General features: G+C 35.0%; 1 protein-coding gene across 1 annotated transcript in view; it reads left to right on the top strand.

Moving 5' to 3' along the window:
- Positions 1-10,786, top strand: part of SEC24A (SEC24 homolog A, COPII component) — a 68,770-nt gene that overhangs the window by 22,218 nt on the left and 35,766 nt on the right. The window contains exons 3-8 of the mRNA XM_019642155.1: positions 3,040-3,210; positions 4,972-5,049; positions 5,602-5,762; positions 6,106-6,278; positions 8,054-8,156; positions 9,300-9,426. Of these exons, the coding sequence (XP_019497700.1) occupies positions 3,040-3,210; positions 4,972-5,049; positions 5,602-5,762; positions 6,106-6,278; positions 8,054-8,156; positions 9,300-9,426 (813 nt within the window). The remainder of the gene's footprint in view (positions 1-3,039; positions 3,211-4,971; positions 5,050-5,601; positions 5,763-6,105; positions 6,279-8,053; positions 8,157-9,299; positions 9,427-10,786) is intronic.

Genomic DNA, 10,786 nt, shown 5'->3' with positions numbered 1-10,786 from the left:
GCCGCTCACTGCGGCTGCTGGCCGCTCATGCTGGCTGCTGGCTACATACGGTAGCCCAGCTCCAGGTTGAGCTGCTGTTCAGCATCGTAGCTGTAGAGGGCGTGTCACTGGCCCTCATATGTGGGATCCAAACCGGGGTCCTCTGGCGTCCCAAGCCAGTTCTTAACCATCGCACCACTCGGCCGGCCCTTAATTACTGTAGCTTTGTAGTGAGGTTTGAATTTGGGAAGTGTGACTCTACCAACTTTGTTTTTCTTTTTCAAGATTGTTTTGGCTGCTCTGGGTCCCTTTCATTTTCATAAAAACTTTAGAGTCAACTTGTCATTTTTTGTAAAATACACAGCTAGGATTGTGATAAGGGATTGTGTTGAAACTGTACATCAGTTTGGGAAGAAATCTGTATCTTCTTGGACTGACTTTGATCTTTTTATTTTTAACTTCAGTATTTCATCATATCTGTTTCAAAAGTAGGTTCGTTTAACCATTTCACTATTCTTTTTTTTTTTTACTATTAAAATTAGTCTTACACACTTACCAACATTAATAGTGTTACTTTGAAAAGCATTTAAAATCCTATATTGGGATCTGCAGGTTGATTCTGCTTAGCAGGCATCCTCAAGGAAATGAGGTAGTAAAAGCATCCAAGTGAAACAGTAGTATCAGTAGTTACCAATAGGTATATTCATATGTATTTCTGCATCTATATACTGTATGCACTTCATCAGACTTGTAATTTGTTAACTGCTGAAACTACTTATTTTTCTTAGCTTCTTGACCAGCCACTGGTCCTGGTGAATGCATTTTGACCTTGTAAAGATTAAGGCTACTTCTAGAAACTTAGTTTCTTTGTAGAAATCTTCTGACCCACAATTGTTAGAACCCCAATTCTTCTGGTTAGTTTCATTTTTGTTAATTTGAAACCATGAGTGAGCATCAATCACATGAAATTAATGAATATTCACTTCATTATTAATAGTTTTAGGTAACATTTATTGAATATTGTTTTCCTGCACTTGACCAAACTTTTACATGTGTTATCTTATTAAATCTTCTCAGCAGTCTCTTTTACAAGTATGAAATCTGAGGCTTGAATAATTTCCACATAGTCACAAGAAAATAATTTGGGAACAGGTACTATTTAAAAACTATTTAAGAGTATGTGTAGTTTCATGTTTAAAAGTACATAATCGATAATCTGAAATATTTTTGGCTATAACAGAAGCCTTTAGGTAGAGCACTTTGACTGCAGCACAGACAGATGTGGTGAAAGAGACATATGCAAGTGCCAAAACTATGAAGGTTTCCGTGTAAAAGAAGGAGAAAGAAAGATACATAAATTAATAAAATGAACCTAAAATGAATGTATGACTACCCTTCTTTTTTCTTATGAGACTTCTAAAAGTAATTCCTTTTTTACCTGTTTTTTCAACCCATCTTTGATAGTAGGTGCTTGATTTTCTGATCTCAAAACTGTATCTAAGTTATACTAAATTTCTAGCCCACATATTAAAATTCTTTTTTTCCTAATAGGCCACCTTTTAGCATCCTTGTATTAGCTTTAGGGATAGTAGAAAGCAGGTTCTGAAACTTTAGTTATTAGTGTTATAAGTAAGAATTATGCAGCTTGAAAAAATAATGTCTATCTTATGAAATGTAGCATATTTTGGATTAAAAAATATTCTTCTTAAAGTTGTGAAAAATCTCTATAAGCTCACGTGGATTCTTTTAAACATTAGGTTGTTGCTTTTTTGTGGCCAGATGTGTCATACATTCCTGTTCCTGCTGAGTTGGCAATGTTCCTTGCCCTTTTGTTCCTTTGACTGGTCTGTATTGCCAAAGATATGTGTGGGTGCTTCCTTGATAAGGGAGGTACATGTAGTAATCTTTGTCTTTACTTTTGTCAACAGGGCACTGATTAGTCCTGTTGGGAGCTAATTTTTCATTTAATTGGGAGCATATTTTCATTCCTTGAGTTTTACAAAATACAGAGTTAACTGTAAAATATATTATAAGTAAAATTTGTTACCTATTTCACTTATAAATTCAGAGAATTTAAAAAAGGCTTGGAATGAAAAATTAAATCACGAACTTATTAGTAGTATTTTATAGTACTTTGTTTTTCCTCTTTGACAGATGAGAAGGTGGAAGCAATATTATTGACCGAATGAACAGGTGTCTGTGGGTTTTGGAACTTTTGATATCACCTAGAAGACTTTTCCCAAGAGTAACCGATAATGTTTTTTACATTGGTCAGAACTTAATTGTCCTAATAGAAAATTAGTGAAATTGAGGCAGTGAGATACCAGGTAGATGCAAGGACAAATACCATGTCATTCTTAGTTTAGTTTGATGGGTACTTTTACACCTCTTGGACAGCAATGTTTTCTAAAGTATGCATAAACTTTGGATCATTTCCTGGTTTTTAAGCTTAGGGAGTGTTCATAATATCGTATTTATTTAAACTATTACTGAAAGTAAACTACTTTTAATTGTTAATAAGTTATTGAGCAGTGCACAAATTTACAATCTCATTTTAACAGGTTATACCCCCAATAAAAATGAAGCAAAATGAAATAAAACTTAGAGAATTTAGAGTAATCACAATACTTTGTAGTTTTAGAAAGCTAACTCTAAACCTAATTGATGTTAATTGAATGGATAATAGGCCATTAATAAAATTTTATTTATGTCAGTTTCTACTGGAATATTTGACATGGCCGGTTGAAACTGTTGACCAGTTAATGAAAAATTAATCAATACATAGGGTATTGTATGTACCCTATAAGTGATCTGATGCTGATTTCATACTTTTACTGCTTTAATAATTGACAGGTAAGAAGCATGGTAGGAGAGACTTGAAAATGTGTAAAGGACGCATATAAATTAAAAACTCATAAACCTGGGATGTTAACATTTCTGGTAATTTGTTGCTGAATATAATTAAAATATAAATTTAGAAGTTACTCAGATTTGGTAAAACGCTGTTTTGGCCTTGCCTTAAGTTCTTAAATGATGTGTAAAAAACCAATGTCTCCATAGGTTCTGCGCCCCCCTTAGTGAATCCACTTCTGCCTACCACTTTTCAACCAGGAGCTCCTATTGGGCCCCCTCCAACTGGAGGACCACCTCCCGTGAGGGCACTCACTCCTCAGATATCACCACATAGAGCTGTGTCCCAGCCCCCATTTAATTCAGCTAGCAACCAAGAAGGTAAGCATGACAAAAACCAAATCAAGTCTTAAAGTTTTGACTTAGGGTAGAAGGGTGAATATCATCTGAATTCTGTGCATCCAAATCATAGTTTTCCAGAAAATTGTTATTTTGGTTAGGGACACACTTCAGAAACTTAGAGTTTAAAAAGTTCGTCAGTATTCCACTGCCCTGTGCTAGGCTGTGGACTAGCATTTGGGAACCACTGCTGTTAACTTTTTTTGTTGCTGCATCTAGAAAGTTAGGTGCCTCTTGGGAGAGGGAATCGAAAGGAGAATCCCTGCTTTTCTGGACATGATGTTAGAACTATCCTTTAATATATTGGCTCTTTTCTATGGAAGCAGTATTAGTGTAAATAACAAAGCTTTATGAGTCTAAGTAAAAAATTAAATATACAAGCATTTGAAGTTTTATATAAAAAATAAAATATTTTAAAGCATAACTTTAAAATATGTTTATTGATTTAAGCAAAATATTTAGAAAAGTAAGAAATTTGATTTTAGCAGTAAAATAACCATTGCAGTAAGATGTAGAAATAGAAATACAGAAGAAGAGGGGGAAAACTATTGCTCGTGTCCTACTACTGGATACAACAAACATTATCATTTTTGTATTTTGTTTTAGAGTTGTAAGTAGGGGAAAAACAAATTTGTGAATAGTTTAAAAAGAATGGTGTTAACAATGAGGAATAAAATGATACAGCAGTGTCCCACTGGTTGTCACATTATAACTTTGAAAATCAAGCAACAATAAATATTAAAAATTTTAACCAACTGAAAATATGCACAATGTTTTTGTTTGTTTCTACAATTTTACTACATTTTTCTGTATCAGCTCATGGCTGAAGTCGTGGTGGTCTTGAGAATTGGAAAGTAGTTACTGAGTTTTTTGAAACCATTAAACTTATCTATTTGGTGTTAAAGTGACTGTTAAAGTTAGTACCTTTATACTTAGGTGCTAGAGGTTGATGCTGTTTACTGATTTGAGTTTCTTCTGTATCTGAATTAGAGGTCATAAATAGCAAACAGACCAATAAATAAATTTCTATTCTTCAAAAGTAGATGTTTTTGGCATTTAACTCTTTAAATTGGGGATGGGGGGCAAGATTTTTATTTTATTTTAGTGGTTCTCTGAACTAAAACAAATGCTCTAATTAATTTACATCATCTTCAAAGTAATTCTGGATTCCACTTTGTTCCTAAATTTGGAAAAAAGATTTTTTACCCTCATAATTTTATTTATCCTTTAATAGTATTGATTTTGGTGATTTTTTTTATTTTTTCAGTGTATACTGCTCCTTGGAGGTTTGTTTTTGTTTTTTTAGCTGAGCCATCCTGCCAACCTGTTGGCAGCTCAGCGATAGCTCATCTCGGGCCGGGCATTGAACCGCTGTTGCTCAGAGCTCAAACTCTTGAGCGAGCTCTTAACCAACTGAGCCACTCAGCCGGCCCCTCCTTGGAGGTTTTTAATGCTGCTCTCAGAACTGCTGAAATCTTTCAGACAGTATATAATTTTATAAACTCTACAAAGGACCATCCTTTTTAGAAGATTATAAAATTATTTGATACTTTTGTATATTTGGTATGTTTAAAAACTTGCATTGTTTGAAATTTTTATTTCAACATTTGACATTTTTCTTGGCTGCGGTTTAAACAGTTTGTCATTCAGAAAGTTATCTTAAATTTTAGACATTAGCTCAAATCTTGCAGAAATTGTAATCATTGTTCTAATTTAAATATTGTTAATAAACTTTCTTCTTAGGTATTACATCGAATACCAATAATGGGTCTATGATGGTTCACAATAGTTATGATGAAATTGAAGGCGGTGGCTTCTTGGGTGAGATGCTATGAAAGTTTTTTTGTTTTTTTAAAAAACGTGTTCATTGTAGGAAACAAAGAAGATACCCTCATAGTTATGTCCTGCAGCAAAACCTACTGTTAGCATATTTTATTTCCATGCATTTAGATTTTTTTGTTAGTTTTTTTTTTTTCTTCAGAATTGTGATCATGGGCTTTACTATTGTGTTGTTATGACTAGAGTATTTTTCATCTATTAGGTCTATTTAAATTTATTTAACAAGTTGAACATTTAGTATGTTTTTATTAAAGTTGTTTTGAATTAGAATTTTAGTCTGAATACAAAGTTTAGTACATATGAAAATAAACTTATTTTTGTGTTTACAGCTGTAGTCTACATTACCTAGATTTTAATCATTGCTATTACTTTGTTACTAGTGTTTATTTGTCTTATTTTACAAAATTGGTAGGTGAAAGTATTAAATTACCCAAAGGATTTGGGAGTTATAATTCCTATAATTTAATGGATCTGAGTGTTGATTTAAAGTATTCTGAAGTCTAAAATAGAACTTACGAGTTTCCTTGATTCTAGCAACACCACAGCTTGCTAATAACAACCTCACAGTGAGCCGAAGTGTTGGATATTCATATCCCTCCTTACCGCCTGGTTATCAGAATACCCCACCACCTAGTACAACAGGAATGCCACCCTCTTCTTTGAATTACCCAACTGGGCCACAGGCCTTTACTCAGGTAAACTTTTCTTTCTTTTTCTCTTCCCCCACTCCCTCCTTTCCTCTCTCCCTCCCTCCCTCCCTTCCTTCCTTCCTTATTTTCCACTGTTGGGGTTAAACTGTATATACATGAAAAAGTTTCCAGAAAGTATAATGAACATTTTTACCAATTAGAATAATAATGGATATTTCAATAAGACCTTTGTTCTGTTACATATCTTCAGAATAAAAAAAATTGACCAGGAAGTCTAGGTTATAGTTTTGTTCCTTATAGAGAAATGAACTAACGAAGACCCTATACACTTATGTTTTCAACCGAAGACATTATAAAGCCTACTTAATTTGAAATTATATATCTTTAGACTCCCTTAGGTGCTAATCATTTAACTGCAAGCATGAGTGGATTAAGTCTACATCCAGAGGGTCTAAGAGTTATCAATCTTCTTCAAGAAAGAAACGTGCTTCCACCAACACCTTTGCAGCCTCCAGTTCCAAATTTGCATGAAGATATCCAGAAACTCAACTGTAACCCAGAGTAAGGCTTCAAACAATGTTTCTTACTAAATAAGACATTTTGCTTGTTCTAAAAGTTTCCCAGATTTTGTGGAGCTTCATAAGTTATGAACAACTTGCACAAATATATTAATTTATGAAAGTAGTTCTGCATGCAGAAAACAGAACTCGGTTAGTTGCTTAATTGCTATTTGAAATGTTCTTAATTGCTATTTGAAATGTTCTAAGTCCAGAAATAAGGCTGTGACCCCTGAGTTGATTGCTGCCCTTATCAGCTGTAATGGGACTGTGATATTCATTATCATTAGTTCATTATCATTATCAGTAGCTACATGAATCCTTCAAAGTCCAAAGTACAAGGATTTGATTCTGTATAATCCTTTATTTGCTCTTGTTTTAAATTCTTTTTGGTTGTTTGTTTGTTTTTAAAGATTTTATTGGGGGAATTAGGGGAGGGGAACATACAAGTTGCTGTCCTTTTGTTCTTCAGTCTAGTTGTGGAGGACATGGCTTCACTGGCCCATGTTGGTATTAGCATTGCGCTCTTCCCAGGTGAGGCAGTTGCTCACTGGCCATTGGACAGCCGCTCATGGCGGCTCACGAAAGCTCATGCCTGCTGCCAGCCAGCCCCATTGCAGCCTATGCCATCGCCGGGGACTCACGGCAGCCCAGCTCCAGGTTGAGCTGTTGTTCACCATCTTAGCTGTAGAGGGCGCAGTATCACTGGCCCTCATGTGGGATCCGAATAGGGGCCCTGCTGCTGCTCAGAGCTGGCTTCTCAAGCCAACTCTTAACCAAAGCACCTCTTGACCAGCCCTTAAATTGTTTTTATAACAGACATAATTATACTCTTTTCTTTCTTAAAATTGACCATAAGTTTAAATGTAAGTGGTAAAGACTTTCTGATAAATGGAATTTTGTTATATTTAAATAGTCTTTTAGAACTTCAACAAAGCTGAACATTTTAGTAATAAACTTAACTTTGCATTTGCAAATTTGGGACATTAGCTTGTTATTCCAGTGTAATCTAGATTTATATAAAGAAAAGTAGGTTGGGCTAGCCGAGTGGTTCGTTGGTTAAGAGTTGGCTTGGGAGCGTGAGCTCTGAGCAGCAGGGCCCCAGTTTGGATCCCACATGAGGGGCAGTGACACTGCGCCCTCTACAGCTAAGATGGTGAACAACAGCTCAACCTGGAGCTGGGCTGCTGTGAGTCGCCGGCAACGGCGTAGGCTGCAGTGGGGCTGCAGTAGGCTGCCGTAAGCTACCGTGCATGGCCAGCAGCCAGCGTGAGTGGCCGGCAGCGCTGCTGTGAGCTGCGGTGAGCGGTTGTCCAATGGCCAGCTATGGATCTGCCTCAGCCGGGAAGAGCGCAATGATCACAATACCAACATGGGCCAGTGAAGCGACGTCCTCCACAACTAGATTGAAGAACAAAAGGACAGCAACTTGTCTGTTCCCCTTCCTCGATTCCCCAATGCTGTTCCCCTCTCCCAATTCCCCAGTAAAATCTTTAAAAAAAAAGAAAAGAAAGAAAAATAGGTCATTTGTAGTCTAGACTGTCTTGTGCACAAGCAGAGAAGAGACTTTATTTTAATTATATAATACAGTGTTATAACCATCTACCCTCTTTCTGAATTGGACTTAAATATTTAAATGGGATAAAATTTGAGAGGACCTATTGAAATATTTTATTTATAACCTGATCCAGTGTTAAAATATGTACCTTTTAAATCTTTCTGTTTTTGTCCAAAAATAATCATAGCAACAACTGACACATGATTTTTACTTTAATATAGGTTATTTCGATGTACACTGACTAGCATTCCTCAGACTCAGGCCTTACTGAATAAAGCCAAACTTCCTTTGGGACTGCTGCTTCATCCTTTCAAAGACCTAGTGGTATGTGTCACTAGTAAAAGTAAATGTCTTGTGGAAAATTATCTCAGTGGTGAGGAATTTTCTTCAATAATGAAAGAATTACATATAGAATTTGTTTGAGCTATCTTTAGGAATTTGACCAAAAATTGTATTACCAAACACTTTCAAAATGAGATAAAATAAGCATATTGTTGAAAAATCCAAGATGTACTGAATAGAATGGAGATACTGAAAGAAAATAAATAAATGAATCATATTATTTTAAAAAGTTATGAATTATTTACCTATTAAAATACTTCACCCAGTCTTGCAGTTCTGCCATTCTTGGAGTAAAATTCATTGCCTTAAGAAGCTGTTAAAAAAACAACAACAGGGCCTGCCAAGTGGCTCAGTTGGTTAATAGCTCGCTCAAGAGTGTGAGCTCTGAGCAACAGGGTCGCAGGTTTGATTCCTGGCCCGAGCTGAGCTGCCAACAGGTGGCAGAATGGCTCAGCTAAACAACAACAACAACAAACCTTCCACTTTTGTGCTAAGGCTCTGGGACCTTGACATAAGGCCACATAATCTTGAGAGGATCAGTGCTTAAGTGAATTGACTTTTTCAAAACAAACCTCCTTTTAGGATTGTATTGCCTTTACTGATTTTTTATATTAAGAGTTTACAACTTTTAATATGTATGATAAACTTTAAAAGGAACATAATTGCAAAGTTTAATTGAATATTTAAATATAATTTAACCTTACCTTACTTTGTGACAGTTCTTTCATGAGAACCTTGTAAGCCTCTTAATGTAACATGAAGAAACTTCCAATTAATTTCATTGGTCATTTGTTTTATAATTTTGATCCTTCCTTTGCCACCCATCTCAAAAATACATTGTAAATTTACTATATTGGCTTTGCGATGTAAATGTTTAATGAGAAAATAAATACTTCTTTAAAGGTAAAATTTAAGAGACCAGTCCTGGAGAAAAACAATAGGCTTTCAAATCAATACACTTCAGCTATGTAATTTTTTTGTGTGGCACTTTGGACACATCTTTTTTTACCCTAGGGTTTTTTTCTCCTAATTTATAACATCCCGCAATTTGGAAGGTTGTGGTTAAATGCTTGACCTTTAGTCACGATGGTCACTACCTTTAAAAAATTAGTTCTGTTTTTTCAGCAATTGCCTGTGGTTACCTCCAATACAATTGTGAGATGCCGTTCCTGCAGGACATACATCAACCCTTTTGTCAGCTTTCTTGATCAAAGGAGATGGAAGTGTAATTTATGTTACCGAGTCAATGATGGTATGTTTGTGGTTTTTTTTCTGAAACATCTAAAAATATCTAATCCTTCCACTCAGAGATAGCTTCTGTTAACTTTTTTCTATGCACTTCTATTTACATATACATAATTAAATACTTTTTAAGTGAAAAAAAATTGATAACTTTTCTTTGATACCACTTTTTTACATTTATTATATTGGGTATATAATAAATAGCATATTTCATGGTGTTATTTAAGCCTGTAATTTAAGAAATATTTTTACTTAGAAATTGTCCCATGCCTTTTCTCTAGGGTAAAAGAAAATAAGTCCACAGAATAGCTGCCATTAGCTTCATTCACTGCTGTATGAAGGGAGGTGGGCAGTGCTAGAAGGTTAGTTGAATGTAGTTTTCTCAGTGATTGAGGAGAACTCTTTCAGTAACTGTTTCACAGTTTATTTTGGAGGAGTATCATCTAACCAACAACATTCTAATGGAGTTATAGAAGAAAAAGAGCATGCCATTATCCACATTGAGAATTAAATTTCTGCTTGAAAGGAAATTTCATTAAGCAATTGGAAATAAAGGAATTTAAGAGATTTTTAAAAACAATTTTTATTGTTTATGTGTTTTTTAAGAGAGGAAAGTGAGGCTAGATCAAGAGAATTATTTTTACTTTATGGTAATTCAGAAAATATATGTATAGTGTTTAGTACACCTTTAAATCTTATGTACATGTGCTTTAATATATGAAATGAAATTGTAATAGAGGTTGAAGTCACTTCATGAACTACTTACTCTTTAGCATACATAGGAGTTTGAATTTCTAAATAGTTCATGGGAAGACAGATGCAATGATAATAGAGAATACTCTTTGAGCTTCAGTGCATTATAAGTAGTAGGAACTGGATGTTCCATAGAGGTCTCATTAATTAGTGAAATTCACCAAACCCTCTGTAACCTTTGAAGTATTTTTACCATGGCTTTCCAGGAGCAGCCAGAGTCTGTACATATTATATGTCAAATGTCAGTATCCTTGTACCATTGTGAAATTTAAGACAAAGTTTAGCCTTGCATCTAAGAAAGTAATTGGCATCTAATGAGTTTTTGTCATTTTTTCAAGGTATTTTAAGAAAGTAGCATTAGCAAGAATTCAGATGAAGAAGATAGGAAAATAAATCGCAGTGATTGTAGTTATAAAAGCAAGGCATACCATATTTCCTCATGTACAAGACGCACCCTTTTTCCGAAAAATTTGGGGTCTAAAAACTGGGTGCGTCTTATACAGTGGTTGTATGAGCACAAAAACAAGCAGGGAAGAAGCGGGAAATGCAAGTTAAAAAAAAAAAAAATCTACAACCAGGCTGGCCGAGTGGCGCATTGGTTAAGAGCTGGCTTGGGA

Source organism: Hipposideros armiger, unplaced genomic scaffold (genome assembly GCF_001890085.2).
Source record: "Hipposideros armiger isolate ML-2016 unplaced genomic scaffold, ASM189008v1 scaffold_66, whole genome shotgun sequence".
Lineage (NCBI taxonomy): Eukaryota > Metazoa > Chordata > Mammalia > Chiroptera > Hipposideridae > Hipposideros > Hipposideros armiger.
Note: the sequence above shows the minus strand (reverse complement) of the source record. Positions and strands in the feature narration are given on the sequence as shown.